General features: G+C 34.5%; 1 protein-coding gene across 1 annotated transcript in view; it reads right to left on the bottom strand.

The window, feature by feature from the left end:
- Positions 1-7,026: 7,026 nt before the first annotated feature.
- LOC6645571 overlaps positions 7,027-21,902 on the bottom strand; it is a 35,313-nt gene continuing 20,437 nt past the window's right edge. Inside the window, exons 2-6 of the mRNA XM_023177525.2 lie at positions 11,983-12,089; positions 9,913-10,251; positions 9,398-9,460; positions 8,245-8,515; positions 7,027-7,985 (exon numbers count right to left, since the gene is read on the bottom strand). Of these exons, the coding sequence (XP_023033293.1) occupies positions 7,090-7,985; positions 8,245-8,515; positions 9,398-9,460; positions 9,913-10,251; positions 11,983-11,988 (1,575 nt within the window). The 5' untranslated portion in view covers positions 11,989-12,089 and the 3' untranslated portion in view covers positions 7,027-7,089. The remainder of the gene's footprint in view (positions 7,986-8,244; positions 8,516-9,397; positions 9,461-9,912; positions 10,252-11,982; positions 12,090-21,902) is intronic.

Here is a 21,902-nt window from a genome sequence, read left to right as displayed (position 1 = left end):
TTGAAAAGTGGTGGGCAACAGTTAGCAGCGGGCAATGTGTGTGTGTATGTGTGCGTGTGTGTGGGGGAGGAGAACGACGAGCGGGCAGGGACAATTGAGCGCTTGGGCCGCCGTCGACGCCTTGAGATGAAAAAGCCCTTTTTTACCTTTTTTTTTTACCCCATTTTTATTTCAACTTGTTGCAAAAACAAAAAAACGAACTGCAATTGTCGAGGCCTTGACTCTGTGTGTCCTTGATAGAGGAGAGAAGAGGAGCGGAGCCAAGCGAAGCGTGGCAAAGAGGTTGGGGGAAAGCAAAGTTAAGGTGGAGGACCGAGGACCAGTGTATTAAGGCATGTGAATAAAAATTTGAAAAATTTGTTAAGACCTCAAGGGCAGGTAATGTGAACTTGCATAGATGACAAATGAACCTCAAAACACTTAGCACACTCGTCTCTTCACGATACGCCGCCTCCTACAGAATAAGTAGAACCATGCCCCAACCAACTATGATGCAGCAAAAATGTAAATGAAACGCAATACGAGAAGCCGCTGAATGAGTTACGGGTAGTATATCCGCCCTCATTAAAGGTCACGTTGTCATCCCATAACCTTAAGTACAATGTGACCCATTTCCATCCACACTATCCACTTGTTCCAGTATCGACTTCCTATACCTGGAGTAAGCACTTTAACGCTTGACCCAATACTAACTTCCTATCACAAAGCGTAAGCACTCTTCTATTCACCTTTGTAACCAACCCGTTTCTGCTGACCTCACCGGAAGAGCAACCTATCAAGATCGGCCACAGTACGATCAATAGACATTGATCAGGCCTCTTGAGGTATATTAAAGGCTCTGATCTCCATAGGAAAGTCTTACAATTAGTCTTAGTCTGGCCGCGGAATCAGAAGTACAATCAAGTGATTAATAAACGATTTATAACGTTAAATCAAAACATCTGTGCAATTAGTTCCATGGTAAACTAGTGGTTAAAGGAAGAGTCTTGTGTGTTATTTTCCATATGTGTATCGAAAGGATCATGGTAATGCCACACCCCGACACGTAGACTCGTAACCAGGGACCAGACTTGTAGTTAAGACTCATCACTTATATAAATACCATCTGAACTGAGCGAAATTTCTCATCTTTTATAGACAATATTTGGAGTAGATTTTATTTAATGTAAATTGACCCCTAACCCCTAATACTGTCCAACCCTGGGATCTTAAGAAGTAGAGTACGACTGCTCAGTGGTAAAAAATGCACTTTTCTTTAATAATTTTAAAGATTTGGCAATCTTTCTACCTTTCAATTGCCCAAAAAAGTATGCTATACTTGTTAATTTAATTAGGCCTGCATTTACTCCGTTCAAGGTAAGAAAACAAAGTGAAAAAAGAAGATTTTATTTTTTTTATCCATATCTTATAATACTAAAGAATTGGTAACTCCTTTTAGACTAAAATTGGGCATCTCGGTTGAGCTTAATGGAAAACCAGATGGCTAACTTCGACCGTATAATGTACATTTTACAATTGTTTCAAGATTAAGTAGAACATAATAAGTTACTCTTTCATAGAATATCGTTGGCACATCAATCATATGTGGGTTTATTATGGTCAGGAGTTGGCAATAAAAACTAATTCCAGAAAAATGTGCAGAGATCGATGAAGTTAAACTAAACAGGACCTTGTCAGTTGTTAAAGAATTCAATGAAGCTACTCTATATAAAAACTCAATATAAAAAATATGCATCTCTCGTTATACAGTATCCAAAAAACCGTTATATTTTCCCATTTGAATTTGAAACGGGGTTTCTGTCGGGGAGAGACGAACAAAATTTTTTAGAAGCTCTCGCTCATTGCGATTAAATTAGTACCACACTCCCAATCCCAGTAGCTATAAATGAATAGTCATTTTGAAATTAATGCCGCTTGGAAAAGTAACTCTAAAGAATAGAGAATAATTACTTTATAAGTTAGCCGTATTCAGAATTCATCGCGATATTCATTCCAGTAATAATTGACCAGGTACTACTGCATGTCCTTGGAAAAAAGTGGAGACGAATGGACATTATGCTCTAAACGCCCATAAGTGCGCATTTAGAGATAATCAAAAACCCTTTGATATCTCATAAGCTTCTCAGGCTTTCATTATAGAATTCGTTAGATTCTGTTAACTTAAGGGGCTTTCGCAAATTTATTGACTGATTTTTTTTTTGTTAGGCATTTGTTTGTTACGGCTTTTTTCAGAACTTCTCATAATGTCACTTGATGTTAATCAATAAGGGACTAGGAATTTGTTAAATAAACTACTGGAATTTACGCGCATAACTTTTTTTTTTGTTTTTGCCAAGGACACCATAACAGACACATACATTACCATGTACATTTTTTTGTCCTGTTTGATGCTGCACTGCATATTTAACATTTTTCGCATTTTCATGTATCACCAGTTGTGAATCAGGTTATAAATCATCATCATATTCAATTAATTCATTTGCATTACTCACATTCATTGTGAATTGAAGGCAAAAAATGTTGACGTAGCATAAAAGTTTTTCTATACACTTACATTTCATTATTTCGCCAATTCCCTTGATCTCCATATGATCTTGTGACTTTGCTTTATACTTAAATCTTTATATATATTGATTATTAGCCATAATTTGTTCGACCAGCGTGTGGAAGATATTGATTTGCGATAGAGTATAAAAAAGTTAATAGCATCAAAGTATTCCATTCGAATGTTATTATCTCCTTTGACCGTGCTGAAAAAATTGACTGTTCTTTCGCTGCAGCAAATAGCGGGGGAGAGTGAGTAATTTTCCAGACAGACCAAGGCTAAAGAGAAATATTTATTTTATCCTTTTTGATTATTCTTGGCATTCAAATGAAATGCAAAGTAAAAAAAACAATTCAACAATTTGTTTGAAAATTTCTCTCATTGTTTATTGTTGCACGTTTCAACTTACTTTAGTAACGGTTTACAGTTAGTTTTTGCGCTTCTTTTTCTTATTAGTGTGTCATTAGATTTACATTAGACAAATACATACATATACATTTATATTTGCATGTGTATATGTATTAGTATATTTATATATTACAAAAAAAAAGTTACTTATTGATTTATGCCATTGATATTAAACATTAACTAACATGAGAGGCGAGAGAAATAGAGAGAGCGAGAGAGAGATGGATGAAGTATGAAGTAAAAAAAAAATCAAGAATTCACCTTAATTTGATGCCAGAGCATTTAATTGTATTACGAATTGCATATTTAATATTACATTTAACATATACGTATAAATTGTTTTTGTTTTGTTTTTTTTTTTCAATTTTTTTTTCTGTTGTTTTTAGGCCAAGCTCATAGTGAAAAGTGGGAAAAGAAGCTCTGAGAGAGTGTTGTTGCTTTTTTTCTCTTGTTTTTTTTTTGTATTTTCTTATAGTTTTTTTTGTTTTTTGTTTTTTTTTTGTTGTAGTAGGAAAGTAAGGCAGCAATTTATGTGAAGAAGTTGTTTCAGTATTTTTGTTAATTTTTTTTTTTGGTTTTTTTCTTTTGTTTTATTCTCTTGTTATTGTTGTTGTTTTTTCTACTGGTTTGTAACTAGAGGAAAGTAAGGCAGCAAGTTAAGAGTAGAGAGATTTTTGTTTTCTTTTTGGTTTCTTCATCCTGGTATTCAGCAAGTGCTTTGTCACATTTAAGCGGCTTAAAATATACATTTATAAATATTTTTATCTATATATATATATGTATATGTTGTAAATATGCTATATGCCTAGATAATACATTGTTATCTTTACTATAATATCATGACTATTCCATCCTTTATAACTCAGTATAAAAATTGTAGTATTTTCATTTACATTACCATTTATATTTTATAATTTTTGCTAACTGAAACAAACAACTAAAAATTTAACGAAAGAAATTTCAAATAAAGACCAGGAGTAAAAAATTGATCTAAGTTTAGGTCGGTGCACCGACTTGAAAATACCCATTAACACGAAGGCGTAACCTTAACATTTTGTTGAATTTTGTTGGCTTTAGTTGCAAGATTAAAAAATCAAACGGACATATAGAAAAATATATAATGGTTACCATCGATAAAATGTAAGCAGTCTTTAACTATTTCATGGAACCAATCATTTACTTAATGAGTTGGGTATCTGATGAAAAGAGAAAAATAAACTGAACAAGCATTTACGTAGATTTCTAAGTAGTACAGATTCCTTAAGCCCATTAACAGGTATAAAGGGTATTAAAAGTTTTATATTTTCAATGCAAATTTTAACTCAATAAATGTTTGATAAATTTGATTTAAGAATCTTGATAAATGCAGAAACTATTTTCATAGATAAAGATATATAAAAATTTGTATAAGGATAATTCTATAATTTCCCCGTTACGAAGCTATATTCTATATACGATTTGGAACTAATAAAGAATCAGTTTGTCAAACATTTGTCTGAAGAGAAAGATATATACATATATATGTTATGATTTAATCACAAAATCTAAGTGATTTTAACATATGAAGAAAATAGAAAGAAAACACTTGCTATAGAAATTAGTCAGACAAATTAAGACAACACAAAATCAGACAAAAATTACAACTTTTATGTATATTAGATTAGTCAATATTATAAATAGTTTAATTTTTGGGAACAAAATGAAAATGGAAAAATGTTTTCATTAATTGACCAAACGAAAAGAGCAAAAATCAAAGTGAAAACGCAAAAATTATATATGTAGGTATATATATTTACTGATTAATTAACTAACTAATCCAATTGCATTACTATTATTAGATCAGATCTCATATTTAATTGCATATGTTATACACATACATACATACATATATACATACATACATATATAGGTATAAATATGGGCGTAAAATACATTTCATGGGACTGACAATTAACAAGTACAATTAATACAATTATAAATCCCAATGCATAATTAATAATTGTCAGTAATTTTTTATTATTTTTACATTGTATTCAATATTGAAAAGCAGTTACCAATTTATGCTGTTATAACACTAAGTATTTGGAAAGCTTTTGATCAACTTTCTTGAATCAATTGGAGTAGGCAAAATGAAAACTTTTTAAACTTTCTATTGGTAAAATTGTAGATTATTGAGAGGGTGAAATGTAAATGGCAAGATTTACCCATCAAAATTATTCAAAACATTTCAAAATTCGTATGTATATTAGATTGCGCTTGAACTCATTGTCATACTAGGTGTAGCAAGGGGAATATGTCCGGGTGAGGTTGGTAAGCTGCCTCCCTATGATTTTTACTTAACCGAAAATGATAAATGTTTTTAAGCTACTTCGTGTAAATACCCCCTACAAATTGAATCCGTATGGATACTCTAAATTGTTCGTTAAAATCCAGGTTTCCCGAAGAATTTTCGCTATTTTTTTTTATTCAATTGCATAAGAGAATTCAAATTACAAACACAAATATTGAAGACATTTGACTTAAAAACCAAGTAGAGATATGGTACAAAGTTGGAAAAGTGCCAAATCTTTTAGAAGTTGAGATGTGCGATATATGGAAAAGTGGATCGCTTTATTTCTCCCTAAAAACTTCACTTTTAACGGCAAGAATCGGTATATGGTTGCGCTAGACAATGGGAGAGTCATGTCTTAATAATGAGTCTAGTTTGAAGTTTTCAAAAACAACACCAATTCGTTTCGATTTTTAACGTAAATAGATAGAAATTTCGTACCGTTTTCGAACTTTCTCAAGTCAAATGTCAATCGTGTTCGTTTTCCAAGCCAAGTACGAAGTATATCAGCTTACATGGTTGACGAGCATTAAAATTATTAAGGTATAAATTTGTTTTTGAGTGCAAATTTGGGCAAAAATATTTTGGATTTCATTTGTGAATAGTTTTTAAACACAATTTCGAACATATATTTCACATCGAATCTATTTGTTGTTTATTAACAATGGAAAACGAGAACAGGAAAATTCCATTTAAACTGCTATCATAATATTTCACTTTTAATTTTTTTTGGTTTTGGTAGAATTTCTAAGAAATTTTGCAATTACTTTTCATTCCATTAACTCAAAGGCAAACGATTTGAAACCGAATAATTTGGCTTCGCACTTTCATTTTTCTTTAGAGGTCATATATTTATTATTAGGACCGATCTCTCCATTGAACGACATTGGCAAGAAAGTGTAGAAAGAAAGTTATAATAGGAAATGAATAACTAAAAAAAAGTATAGCTCAGTTTTCAGCGCTTCCATTTGAGTCTATCAATGTATCTACCTATTGAAAGAAGGGAACATTATTCAAAGAATGTTTGTGAGTGAGTGTGATAAATTCTATATTAGTCACTCTTTCTCATTCTTTTCTCTTTAGTGTCATTACAGCATTATTATTAAATTCGTTTTCAGGATAGATATACGTACACAAGTTCCATTTTGTTTGTTAGTTGAAAAGTTGTTTTTTTTTTCTTTTGTTTGTTTTTGTTTTCTTTTGTTTAGGCACTTACTGCAAATGAAAATGAGTGGGTTTTCCTTTCACTCCCTTTTCCAGTGTTTTTCTTTTTATAAATATCAAAATATTATTTTGCCGAAAAAAGGAGTATAGGAAAATGCAAGCAGCAATTTCTTAAATATTAGCAAAAAAAAAACAAAAAAAAAATGTATACATATATACTTAAATATATAAAAATGAATTGTTATTAAATATATGTATATATATATATGTATTATATTTTATAATGAAACTCTGGCAAGCCTTGTAAGCTGTTTGCTAAATGTTAAGCCTTTAGATTTATTATAATTTTGTGTGTATGTGTGTGTGTGTGTGTTAGTTTAGTTTGGTTTCTCCTCTTTTTTTTTGGGTTTTGTTTCATGTGTCATTGATAGAGTTTTGTATCACAAAAAATTTACTCAAAGTCTGCCTGACGTAGACCCAATTTACTCCTGAACCCCGACATATGTTTACCAAGACTGCGGCCCACCGAGGACGATGTGGTTGATGATGATGATGATGACGAGGATGAGAATGATGGATCGTCCAAGCCGTAAGTGGTTTGATATGTAACTGGAAAATCTGGCGTCGGGGCCAGGAGTAAACCTCACGTTCTCACAAATTTGTAGACAATCAAAAAGACCATAAAGGATAATGCCACTAGGACCACAGCGGTGACCACTTTGGCGCATGTATTCAGTCCCGATTCATGTGGATTCAATGGCCTCGAACTGGTATGTGTTGCAGATCGTCGTCGTTTTGTTGCCAAGCCACGAGCCAGAGCCGGAAATGCCAATGATTGAGTAAACGTTAGCTTATGTATGGACTCGCTTAGGCTATAGGGACCCACAGAGCCGCGAGCTGCGGCACGGAGTAAGACATATTCCAGATCTAGGGCATCGAATAGTGAATAGCGTGCTGTCATTGTTGAGGAACGTCTACGATCTTGTCGAGAGTCACGCTCTCTATCGGATTGTGGCTGCAGCCAGGGATCGGAGACGCGCTGCTGTACGCCCGCCGCGCCCACAGCATAGGCGGAGCCGGAGGAGCCAGCACCACTGCTGGTGGCTAGGCCACCACTACCACCCCCAATTCCCCCAATGCCACCCACTCCGCCCACTCCCGCCCCGCCCAGGCTGACCGCTGCCACGGATGTAAGCGACGACGTAGTCGACGACGAGGCCGAGCACAAACGTAGATTGGTGGCCAAACCATTATCATGGAATTCAGTGGCATCTTCAATCGATGTCTGATCTGGTGATGTTTGAGCCCGTTCCAATGCCGCCGCATGTTTCATCCTCAGTGCAAATAGACGAGCATGATCTGGATGAAGAAGAGCACTCGATTTGCGTCTTCCGGCTGCCCCACTATTGGGCACCACACAAATGCTATTACGCATGCCCCGCCTGCCCAGCGATAGATTCGGTGATCCCTGTGTTGGTGTACTCGTGGGCGAGACATGGCAGGACCCTCCGCCCGTTTGTCCCAGGGGTAGACCATGTACTGTAAAAGGAAACAAAGAAACTTTTGCCATCGTAATAATATTTGACTTAACGAGTTTTGAAAAAGGTAACTTTCATCCATCTGGGAGATGGGTTAGATAATAGTAAAAACAATAGTTAAATTTCTGAAAATTTACGATTCATAAATGTATAATTCTCAACATGTTTTAGCCTTGAATGGCCTTCATGATCTAGACTTTTAATCTGAAGGTGTGGTAAAGTTTGAGGGACTCAACGGTTTTTATTTCTATTAGGTTTACCATGGACTCCTGGTGGTGCAATAAAAGCATTTGGTGATGGCGATGCCTGCACTGAATCGATGCCCGAATCGCCTGCATGCAGGGTATCACAGTACAGAGAACTTCTTCGATCTGTACTCAGACTCAAATGGTTGTTGTCCCGTCGGGATTGGGAACTGTTGTTGCCATGGCTGCTGCTACTGCTACCAGCGGCTGTTGGACTGCTGACACTTGTCTCCACAATGGCGGGAAAGATGAACGATTGGCCGTCGGCTTCGCCACGCGGTGAATCCTGTAAGAGTTCAATTTAATATGAGAGAGAAAACTGAAAATTTCATTTCGGTATTATGTATTTAAATAATTAGGTTTCAAGTGCTGTGTGAGAGAGAGAGACAGAGAGGGGGAAGATGGGAGTGCGGGAGAGGCGGGGGGGTAGGAAAGGGAATAGGTGGTGGATATCTTAACGATATTCCTAATATTCTTATATACAAAAGAGTGAAGAGACTTGATTGGTGTTTGGTGGTGTCTTACTTCATTTCATTTCGAATGGGAAGGGTGTTACTTACATAATGTGTTTGAATAATGGGTGCAAGATAACAAAAATCTCCCAATATAATATATCTATGTATTTATATATATATATGTATATATGTATATGTAATACATAAAAAAGTAGTCTAAAATTGAAAAGGGAGGGGGTGTAAGGGGAGTTTAAGTAAAAAGAAAACAAAAACATAATATCAACCTCAAGTTATATATATGGGTAGATTTTTCATATTACTTGATTTAGTCAAAAATTAATTTGATTTAGTTAGTATTTTAAGTACACTAGAGCATTTTTAGCTCTATAACAAGAGAGAGAGAATTGGAGAATGGAATTGGATTACACAAAAAATTAATTTAAATTGATTCGAGGCATGCAATTAAAATTCTAATAATTAGTTAAACAAACTTGGTGTGAGAGAAAAAGAGAGAGAAAGAAATGTTTGAAGACTAGTTAGTGGTAATAGGAAAATTCTTGGTTAGAGCAAAAAACAAAACAAAAACAATGGAGATTTAGAGAGAGAGAGAGAGAGAGCGAGGAAGAGAGAGAGAGTTAATGAAAACAAAAAAAAAAACTTGAGTAGTAGTTGTTGAAGAATAGAAAGGAGAACTGAATATTGTGGAATCATACCCGCTGGCCCTCGGGACCGCTGTTACGACGCAATTGTACGAAGCCCTCCTGGCGCAAAAGCGGCTATACCACACCAATAATACCGAAACCAGCACACAAAAACCGAAACCGAAACACGCAATAACACACACAGCAGTAAGTACATATGTTTGTTTGTTTTTTTGTGGGCGTATGTGTGTGTGTGTATGGTGTATGATGTATGTGTGCGTGTGTGTGTGTAGATGGGTGGGTGAGAAGAAGAAGAGAAAACTTGTTTTGAAAAACAAATTAACACAACAGAACACTAACCACAACATAACCTCAACAAAAAAATGACCAAAAAAAATTTGGACAAAAAACTAAAAACTGAAATTGAAACACTGTTGGCAGGTATATATTTTTTCTTCTTCCTGTATGGGTTTTGTTGTTCTTTCACACACACACACACATACATATAGTCACCCAAAGACACACACACACACACACATACATATATGAATATATGGATGTATGTAAATAAATTGATATGAACATACCTGACTGGGCCACACCTGAAGCAACGGCAGGGAACAAGATGGTTTATTGCTTGTGGTACCGGAACCACCTCCTCCAATTCCCTGTGATGTGCCCACAATGGGTCCACCACCATTGGAACCCGCTGCCGCCGCCGACGATGAGGTGGTCGTTGTGGTGCCAGAACCCGAGCCCTGAGAAAGGCTGGTGTAATGCAGATGATTGAAACGCTGTGCATCACTACCACTTGCCGCTTGTTTTGTCCGTGTCGGACTCTCATATCCCGTCGAATCGTCTGAGGATGTTGTTTTTGGTGAGCGCCAGAATCGCTTCAAGCGCAATTCGCGCCTTTTTTCTTGTTTCTACAATTGTCAATAATAGCAACAAAAAGTTAGTATAATGCTGATTGATTCATTGCCAAAATCTAAATGCTCCAAAAAATAAATACACAATTTTTAACCTGAAGAGACTTTGAAACTAAAATTGAAATAAAGTTTCTGAAATTAGCAAAAGGCAACGTTTTCCATACCATGCAGAATTATGAGCCTTATTTGAACTTAAAATTTGATAGCCATTTTAATTTTTATTTATTAAAATTAACTAAGTTTCAATTTAATTAATGTAACAATGCTCAAAATCTAATTAAATCGAAATTGAAAACAAATGATTGGTTTTGTTCTTGAGAAAAGATAAATCAACCAATTTCATAGCGAATGATGAGAAAGTTTGTCGACAATTTAGTTTTTGGTATTGAAAACATTGAAAAATATGGAAAATCGAGAGAGAACAAGATAAATCTTATAAAATCTTAAGAGACTAGTTATATCAGTATTTATCGAATTTTGATTGAATTTGTTAGGATTCATTTTTTTCTGATTTATTCTTTTCAACAATTTTCTGAATCGATTGTTTCGTTGAGATGAAAAAAATAGCACCAAAACAAGCACCTCGCTTTTATATGTATATCTGTTAACGTCGATCATGGTTTTTTTTTTAGCCCATATTGGCCAAACGGTCGATAAAATTGACCAAAAAAAGTAACAGAATTTAAAGTAAATTAATGTTCTCTTACAACTGCATTAAAATGTTTTGGAAATATTGCAATAGTTTTTCAAAAGTTGAATATATTTACGATTAATGTTGGATGGAAATGTCAAGATGTCTAGTGATAGAATTAGATCTAAGCAAGTTTTAACACTTTTTTTACACCAAGAGGCTAAATAAAAATATATTTTATTATGTATTTGAGGCTTTTAAGGAATTAGTGGGTGGATTTTAAGTAAATGTCTGTTGGATTGACCTATGTATAATGGAATGGAAAACATAAGTAAAGATTCATGCTGTTCCGAAAATAAAAGGTAGTAGTATTATTTAATTAAAATTGTATCGACATTTGATTAACAATGTCATCAAAATGACATTTCATTTACGAGAATATAATTGAATTTTAGTGTTAATCGATATATTTGGGTTATTTTAATTTTATTTTTATTAAATTAAAATTTTATTGACATTTGATTAACCATGTCATCAAAATGACATTTCATTTACGAGAATATAATTGAACTTTAGTGTTAATCGATATATTTGGGTTATTTTAATTTACAAAAGTTAAAAACGCAAATGTAAATTGCAATTGACATGCGGACAAAAATGAATTTTTTCCCGTTTTCTTATTTCTCGCGAGAATGTGTAATAAATATTTGCATTTGCATCATATTGACAATGTTGTGTTCCATTCCCCTTCTGGCGATGTATTTCGCATTATTTGAAAGCCTCTGACATGCACTCACACATGCACGCACACACACACTCACACACACACACCGACACATAAATGATGGGTATGTGCCTTTAGTTACTTTTTGCAGTTAGTTCGTTGACAAAAATGGCGATGTGCCTTGTTAGTCGCCATGTTGTTGCATATATTCGATGATAAGCTTTTGCCTATATTTTGATTTCCTTGTATGTACACACACACATACACATACACGCGCGCACGCACACAAACATACACATAGGTACTCAGTAGCCTGGGTACTACATATGTTTTGGGGTTTACTTTTTTTTTTTTTTCTGTTATGTATCTTTACCTGCATATTTTTTGAATATCAAATCCGTTTTATGTGTTTGGTATTTCATCCCCAGTCCGTTGTTGACGCAAGACGAAAATCGATGGAAAACTGCACAGGCATAAGTTCTGCAAAACAAACAAAACCAATAAACAATGCACAATAAGAATATGTATACATATATCTCAATAAAAGCAAATATCTAGAAATATACAGAATAATGTAAGGCAAATGGAAATTTTTGCTGTTTTAGATGCACTTTTAGCATTAGACTAGTTTTCTTTATCCAATAATAGTTTTATCTTAATATTCTAAGTATGTGTATGTAAGCTTTTAACGAATCCCATTTCAATCAATGTATTTCCTTATTCATTTATATGCAAAAAAGATAAGCAGAGGACCGGGCTAACTTTGACAGTGCCGAAGTTTGCATACCCTTGCAAGTTTTTCCTCCCCCTCGCTTAGCACAAAGACTACCTGTTTATCATCGTATTAAGCGAATCCATATTACAAAATAAATGATTATGTTCCAAGATTTTCAAAGAGAACATCACTTTTAAACTGTTTGCTAAGACTATTAGTTCTAGAGGTTCAAAGTGATTTTGATTTGATCACTTTATTGTCAGTAAACGCTTGTAATATATCGTCATGGAATCGAGTAAAATTCTTGCGCCTCATCGATTGGATATAGAAAATAATTTCCAGGGGTGTCCGACCAAAGTATTTGGCTTTTTGTCATAGAAAATGTAGTAGTTTTTGGAGTTGGGCGATTTGGTATATTAAGAATTTATCAATTTTGCCTGACCACTTGGAAGATTGACTAGTTTGGGGTATGAAGAGATGATAAAAGTTTAAAATTATTCCAAATATTGACATTTCGTGGGGTGTGGGTCCCCTTGATCCGTCCATGATTGTCTGACCTTCCAATCATTTACCAAATGAACAGATAAAGGTATGTCATTAAGTGCTCATAGTGTCGATTGACCAAATCAATATATATGTATCGGGGAGTAGGGGGTTTCAGGGATTCATGAATCGTTCATTGGCTTCAATTTTTATCACTAAAATTGTGCCGCGAGTCTCGACATGCGTTCAGGTTGAATTTCAATAGTAAAAGAAACTGAACTCTCTCAACCGCACACTGAGCCACACTCGAGTATATGTTATACTGTCATCGCACATTTCAAGTGTTATACAGTTATACATCAGTCATGTTATTCATTACTCAACACTGATCAATTCGCTTTAAAAGTAGGCACACAATTCAAATTCTTAGAAATGCCTAATTCAATTCCCGACATATATAATATTCTTATATCTCATGCCACAAAGTATTGCTGATAATTAAATTGGTACAAGTTGAAATCTTCAAAAGCGGTTAAGAATAAATTTTTTCATTATTCCTTTTGTGTAAAAAATACGCCAATATAATTCTAGGTGGCTCACTTGGGAGATTCTCACATATATATTCCATCGTATATTCACAATCATGTAAGATCAAGTTAGTGGTAATAGATTTCGTGTTAAGTGTTGGCCAGGTGTAAATATAGTTACATGATGGACTTTTAAGAAATTAAATAGTTTTCAATCCCTCTCAATAAGGAGCATGGTATGTAGTTTATCTTGGATTTCCTAGATCTACAACTTTTTCAAGGAGTTCACATGTCTATCTAGTATATAGCTAAAGATGCCGCCGAAAAATGGGGGCTTTGTTCGTTCAAAAGCATTTGTAGACGGTGGAAGATGAGATGACCACATTTATCCACGTTTATCATCTAAATACAATAACCAACAAATTGCCAAAACAAACATTTTCATTAGGTTACTCGGGACTCGATAAAATCAGAGTTGAAATTAAAACGTACTAAAAGCACTAACAGAGTGGCTACCAGTGTATACGATTATCTATCAAAATAATAACTGATCATTTGTGGTAATCGCTGAAGAAGCGGAAAGGTATTTTTCTGATAAAAACTTATTTTTCGACCTATGATGGGAGCTTGATGAAATTTAGTTAACGAAGCTAAAGATAAAAGTCACTGTAAGCGAATTAATCGTACCTATGGGAAGTATATGATATAGTGAAAGTTATATGGTATAAGAAGCCCACATGCAAAACTTCAGCGCTGTAGCCTAAAGGGTGTAGGGGGATTTGGAGAGTTTGCATTGATTCCAACGAACGTTCTGCTGATCAAGAATATATGTACATACATATATATTTTATATGGTCATATATGCTTTCTTTTATGGTTAAAATGAATGTACCCTTTTTTCAAAGGGTATTCAAAATATAAATCAAATCTAAATGCCTTGGCGTAAATAAAGAAATAAAAACCGCTGTTAGGAAACGTCATAGCAAATGTCGTCGTCGTCGTCGTCGTCGTTGTCGTCGATGGCAGCAGGAAACTGTCGCACATTAACAGAAGCGGCAAGGACAACAGCAAACGACGGCAACGACGACGCCATTAGTGTTTGACAAGGACATTTCACACATAGACTACACAAATATGAAGAGCAAACCTTTCATTCTATACCTAACCCATACCCCTAACCCCATAAACCAGCCAACCTCCAATTCCTCTTTATTCTCCTTCTGGATGTTCAAGTTGAAGGTTGCAAATAGTAAGTGGTAAAGAGAGAAAGAGAGAGAGAGATGTGGCCTAGAGGCGTGTGACGTGTGGCGTGGGGGAGTTTAATAAATGCCTATTTCTGCCTTTGTCTAGTTTGCCATGGGCATGGGCATAAATTAGGCATAGTACGATGTCAATAAATTTTTGTCAAGGCTTCTAATTAGTCGCAATGGATTAAATTGACCTTCTGTATGAGGTTTTGGTCATATAAAACGTTTGATTCACACTTTGGAAAAAAATTATGCCTTGTATAGAGAAAGAGAGAACTCTTCAAGTTTGCGCTTTTCTATGGCAATATACATATACATATATATAACTAAAGGCCTATACATAGGCAATAGTAGGCCATAACCGCAATCGCACTCTATACAATTTTCTATATATATGTATTCCTTTGACCACAATAACCACAACAAACTGACAGCAACCCTAAACAACATACACACACACGTAGACAGTGGATACTCACCTGGCCAGGTGGTGTGTTTCTCTCTGGCATTTGGCCAACACTCTGCTTGTTGCACATTTAAAAAGCTTAAGCGAAGGACAACACGTGGTTGCCCCATGCCCATTCTCATTCCCCTTCTCCCCCCGCCCCCCCCACACACACACACAAACCCGACAAGCACGTTTTCTTTTTTACTCGGACTTGGACGCCGTCACCTCTTGTTTTTCTTTTTTGTTCTTCGTCTTGTTGCCTGTCCTTGATTCTGGTGTTGAATAGTGTAGTATGGTGCTGTATAGTGTAGTTTTGTGATGGGTCAGCCAACGCTTTGAGTTTGGCTTAGTTTTACTGTGTGGCTTTTTGGCGGGTGGGAGTCGAGGTGGTTGGTCTTTTCTCCTCCACCTTGTCAATCGATGTCAACACACGATGTCTGACATTCTCATTGCCATTGTCAAGGCTCAAGGCTCGAGGCTCAAGGCTCTGTGGAAAGCAAACTTCTAGCGTTTTTTATATGTACATACATATATATGTAGATGTTGGCATTGGCTCCGACACTCGTCTACGATTTGAAGTCGCCAATGCATATTAAATAAATTCCCAGACATAAATCACCGGGGCCTTAAAACAATAACAACAACAACAAGACGGACAAAATATACACAGCAACAAATTCAAGTAAAGCCAACTTAAGTGCTTTTGGCTTCAAGATTTGTGCCTTAAAGAAAGTGCAGCTACTCTTAAGCACCTGTCTTAAATTTCAATGAAAACAAATTACTTACATACATACATATATTCTAAATTCTAAAATATTAGGCATTCTTATTACTATAATAATGTCAGAATATTAGAAGTTGACAATTGGAAAGGTCTGGTGTCTCCGTAGCATAATCAGTTTTAATTTTGTAAAAAAGCTTTCAATAAAAAATGTTAGAAAGGCGACAGAAAAAACTTAAAAGGATCAAGATTTGAAATTCATTGACATTTTGGTCCAAAATTTACAAACAGATAGAAATATAAGTTTTGGACTTGTCGCTTGACCAATTCTTAGAAACTTTGTGAAAGAAAGGTTGTAGAAAATAAGAAGCCAAGACAAACTTTGATAAAAAACTTTCACAACAAATTTTGTATGAAACTGTCGTGATAACTTGAAAAACTAACAACGCAGTTCGATTCGCAGGACCGGAAATACATAGGTTGGAATGGCACGATAATTCGAAACCCTGGCTGGTTTTCATTTAGGAATAGAAATGGTCAGGATACTTCGTTTAGATTATTGAGTCTGAATCGGCCACTTCTTGAAAGATTGTCGCTGTCCTCAACACACAGTTTTTACAATTTAAATTTCTCGTTGGCTGTCAAAAACTTCCTGCAGAAGCTTACAATTCAAATTTAAGGGTAGGCTTTAAGTCAGCACAAGGCAAATGCGTAAGCAACAGTATTAAAAGTTCATGTGTAATTCAGATTACACATTCAGATGGATTAAGTATGGAAATCATACAAAGTACAAAACAAAATATATGGAAGTTGTGGTCATTCAAAACTCTTTTCGTGTATTTACAAAAACAATTGGTCCAAAGAATTCAGAATTTTACACAAGCCATGCAATTGGAAATCCTCATCCAAAATGGACATTTGATGTTGAACAATATTTGTAAAGGTCGAGCTTAAGCTAACAATTAAGATTATTCTGTGAGTGATATTTTTTTGTATATTTCTCAAATTTTTGCGATGATTTACTAAGTATATCTACTCATTTGTTTTTACTTTATCTAGTAAGGCATATATGAAGTGTAATGTCAAAGAGTGGAATCATGTAAACTAAATAATTTATTGATAAATATGATTATTTAAATAATTCATATGAGTTTTCGAACATGAATCGACAGCGATTTCGAAACCGTTTTTGAACATTGCAATGAAAATGTCAATCGTTTTTGGATTTGATGAGTTCAAAACATTTTTGTTTCGTCTACTGTTTAAGCTTTATTAAGGAGTAATTATTTAGGTATAAATTTCTCTTGAGTGAAAATTCTGACAAAAATAAAACGGGTTTGATTCAAAAATGATTTTTTAAACTTATTTGGAAAGGAAATAAGTTTTTAAACAATTTGAAACATATATTTTACACTGAATTTAATTGTGATTTCGTAGCAATCCTAAAGAGTGACAAAAGCATTTCGATGGAAAACGTTTGGAAAACACTTAAAGACCAGGACATTTCCGTTTAGATTGTTCTCATATGAATTTCACCACATAATTGTCTCATTGCTTATCAAAATTAACTCTTTTAAATTAATGAGCAAATTGTAAATTCATTTACTTGTGATAGGTGTAACATAAACGTATCAACGACAACTAATTCAAAGGCAAATGATTTGAAATTTGAGAAATTTAACACCAAATCAAAAGCGATAGAAATACGTAAAATCGGAAATCTTTTGTAATCGGAAAGTTTGCAAAGTTAAAAGCTATTTTTCAATTAATTTTTTGGGAAAGTAAAGTAATTTTCATTTTGAAAATAAGTGAAACTGCAAACAAAATGTGAATCTGTTGAATTGCTAAAACAATTTATGCGTTGCAGAGAAATGTTTTAAATATTAATCTCGATATATCTACTTGAGCATCATATGTACATATAATCACTAACTGATGGCATGTTCGTTCGCTTTATGGGTAGGATTAAAACTATAATGTTTGAGAAGATGCAACTTTTTAGGTTTTTAGTTTATCACTTTTGCCGCACACCATTTCAATTACCGTGCCCCGCCCCGTGGTCGGGTCCTCGGCAAACCCCTCTTTTTGTCCACTCAACCACTCACAATTCATGCATATTATGCCCAAGCCCAAAGTTGTCCTCAGCTTATAATATTCTCCTCTTACTGATGCTGCTTCTATTTTGCTGTCAAGCGTCCTTGAAGCGTGTCATGGAATAAACTAGGCATTGCCACATATAAGTACAAAGGGACAGAGAGGCAGAGAGAGAGAGGGGTCTGCTAGGCAGGGGACATTCGGTTTAGGGAGGGGTTAAAAAAAAAAAAAGTGGAGAAAAGTTTACTCTTCTTCCATCACGCCAGCAATTATACAAATGGCACCCCTGCCTAGGCGCCCCGCCCCTCCATACACTTCCACCGACCGACCGGCCTTAACTCACTTTCCATGTTGAGCGTGACCAAAATTTTTAAATTGAAATAAATTTGCTTGTTTTTTTTTTTGTTTTGTTTTGTTTTTGTTTTTTTTTTGTGTCTTCTCCTTTCTTCTTTGTGTGTTTTGTCCTTGTTGTCCTCATATCTATATAGTATCGTTATCGTGTTTGCTTAACGTGTTTTTCTTGCTTCAGTTTTTTTTTTGGTTTTCTAATTTTTTTTGTCATTTTTTTGTTGAATTATAAACAAATTTTAGTTGCTCGAGGACAACTAGCTCATGCTTAGCCTAATGTCAGAGGTCAGGGACAGTTGCAAGGACATTTGCTGCTTTTCCGTATACATATACATATATATATATACATATACATATATATATATTGACAGGTCAGGCAATGGGAAAGGAAAAAGTATTTATTTAATCAGTTGCAAGTGAATCAATTATTATAAACAAAATAACTCTATTGCTTTTGTGGGGAATAGAAGAAAATGCGTGAGAAAAAGGACATTTCGAAGTGAGAAAGAGACGGAGAAAGGGAAACCCAGACAGAAAGCAATTTAAATTTTATTACACACCATTTAGCCAAAGTGCCACCACTATGTGTGTGTGTATATATGAAGTGTGTGTGTGTGTGTGAGTGTTGAAATTATTTATGTAGCCTGTGTGGGCCACAATATGTTTTCATACCCTTTAAGGGTGTAGGTTAAAGCAGATATACTAGGCAAAAGGTATAATAGAAAAAGGTCACTAGGTCTTTTCATAAATTTTTTCAAGTACATATATCAAATAGATTCACTTTGACTGCTCCCTCAATTAGACTCAACACTTTTTTCTTACTCGTTTTAAACACTTCCAGGACATCATTAATCAGCCAGCTAAATCCAATCACAAAATGTCTTAAGTGACACTTTAGGAAATACAATTTACTATCATATTTTATATGACTTCATTGATGAGTCTTAGGAAAGAATGTCTTTATGCCTTATGCAATAGGCGGATCTAGGGGTGGATTGGGATGAAATCTGATTCCAAAAGTATGCTATAAGCAGTCCATGAATTTGAATCACAAAATGTTATAATGTTGAAAAGAATTTATAGTTTTCCAGCCCATGGCATACTTTAAGGAGCATAGTTCTCCTCAATTTCACAGCCCTAGATCCGCCTATGAATTGAGAATCAAATTAAATACATTTCAAAAGTTTCTCCAAGCAAAATACCTTTCAAAAGCAATGACAATCTTATCATATAAATTGAAAAAGGTCCTTGCAGGGTACATGTGAAATTCGATACTACGTTTTGTGACGTATGAGCTATGTATGTGTGTTTGAGCTGCTGGTTGTTGGTCGTCACTCAGAGCGTTTCCTTTTGGCCTGTGGCACTAAACTTTCATGTGTAAATTATTGTTGCATACAACTAGCCAAAAAGCCGTTTACCTCTCATAAAGTTTCATTTTCCTTTCTGTTTTTTTTTGTTTGTGTTGTTGGTTTTCACTTGTTTCCACTTGTGTTTTGTTTACTCGAGTGTTTGATTGTTTTTAGCTGCTTTGTAGCTCTTTTTGTTTCGGTTTTTTTGTGGTGTTTGTTGCTCCTTTGCGGTTAGTATGTTGAACTCATGAACTAACTAACTAGCAAGAGTACTTCACCTGGCATCATCATCATCATCATCATAGACCTAACGACTTAAATTCGAATGGTTAAAGAGTACAATGAACTTTGCTCTCTGAGAAATTTGCAGGTCAGATTTAAGAAGAACTTAGTCAGATGAATACTTTGGCACTCTTACCCTAATTTATCAAGTGTTGGTCATTTACTTTGAGGTAAGATTAGGTCTTTAAGACTACCCTTACCCCGGCCCGGGAAATTTATGAAATGGACGCAAATGATTGATGAAAATATTCATAGCTTAACCCCTTACCATTTTGTAACCCTCATTAATTCAACTTATTTTCACCCCAAACTTTGCAAAGTTATAAGTATTGTGGTTAACCCTCACCATCACACCCCTTCCTACCAGCCTTCTCTTGGGCTAATTAAATATTTAATACGATTTTCTTTGTCTTACAACTTTTTTCGAGACTTAACTTTACGTTGATTCGATTGACCTTTTTGGTCATTTGCTGACTTACACTTACCCTTTGACCTTATTTCATATTAAACATAAAGGTGTAAATGTGCATCTAATTTTAAATTGCTATAATTCGATGCTTTTGTTACGTCATAAAACGCCCCTTTCGTGGTTGTAGAGGTGAATGCATTGCGTGTGAAGTGAAGTTTTTATCTTGACATGCAGTGGCGTTTAATCAACTTGACTGCTAATGACCGAGCCGGAGAAGAGCTTAGATGAGTGATGACATCGACTCCCATGGCGGTAGCTTGTGTGGAATAATAGCCATGAGACTTCCTCTTGCAATTTATTTATATATTACATAGTTTTGTTTTTTCTTTTTTTTTATTTAATTACTAGTTAGTCTTAGTCTTAGTTAATCAAAGAATTTATCAAAACATCAATTCGATTAGCGACTATCAATATTTCTAGGGAATTTAGAAGTTCGATGACTTGAAAAATTATTCATCGATTATTCAATCAAATGATCACGATCAATAGAAGAAAAATACAATATTCGAACGATTTTTTAATTTTGGTAACGTTTTCATATTTCAAAATCTATCTGTTTATCTATTTATGTGCTTCTACGAAAGTCTCTATTCAGAAACAATATCGACAAGCTAAAACATAAATCTCGATTTGAGATGTTTCAATGGACCTTTCACTGAGTTTGTTTAAAGGTGGGCCCAAATCAAATTAACTTTGCCAGTAGGTGAATATTTGATGGTTTAGCTATTTCTGTTTCTATGTCCTTTATAGCTGAAACTAAGATAGTAGGATCTTGAAAACTAATTTGTTTTGAGACATAAAATGTTGTGTATCATGAGGGTAATAGTTTAACGATTCAATTAATCGGATAGAATTTTCCGATACACTTGAATCGTAAGCTTGAGCAAAATAATCGATTATTGCGTTTCATTTAATAAATCGTTGCATCATTTACTTCGTTATGATTAAATTTAAATCAAATCAAATCATCGAACCTTCTGATTTCGAGTTATATAAAAAGAAATAATATTAATTCAAAAATTTTCATAAAAAACTAAGATAATCAATTGGTTGTATTCTGTACTTGAACATTTTAACGATTCATTTAATAATTTCATTTATTGAATTTTTTAGCAGTTTTCCCTATAAATAAGAATAAAGATTTGCTATAATTTGAAAACTAGTAGAAGGACTTTTAAAACGAATAAAATCTAAAATTATGTTGGCAAATCGGTTAGACATTAATTATAGGGTCATTAAGTCTGTAATTTTATTCTTCATCTAACAAATAGCCAAATGACATGTAATAAATGTGGCCATATAAAAAAAAAGAAAAAGAAAAACTTATGGCAAAAAAAAAAATTTGCCAATTCTTTATGTTCAAGTTTACTTTATGCATTTTAAAGTTCCAACCAAAGATCAGACTTTTTTCTCCCTCTTTCTCTTTCTGTCTCTCTTTGACACGCACACACACATATACAGAAAATGGAAGCCAATGGAAAGGAATATTTTTCCACTCAATTGAGCGCCAATTCAACTGGCAGACCATCTCGACTGACTTTTAGCTTCATCTTTCTTTCCTTACACCTCCCCCCATTTCTTTACTTTGGACTGGCTTCGTCCATCCCACG

The sequence above is a fragment of the Drosophila willistoni genome (genome assembly GCF_018902025.1).
Source record: "Drosophila willistoni isolate 14030-0811.24 chromosome XR unlocalized genomic scaffold, UCI_dwil_1.1 Seg143, whole genome shotgun sequence".
NCBI lineage: Eukaryota > Metazoa > Arthropoda > Insecta > Diptera > Drosophilidae > Drosophila > Drosophila willistoni.
Note: the sequence above shows the minus strand (reverse complement) of the source record. Positions and strands in the feature narration are given on the sequence as shown.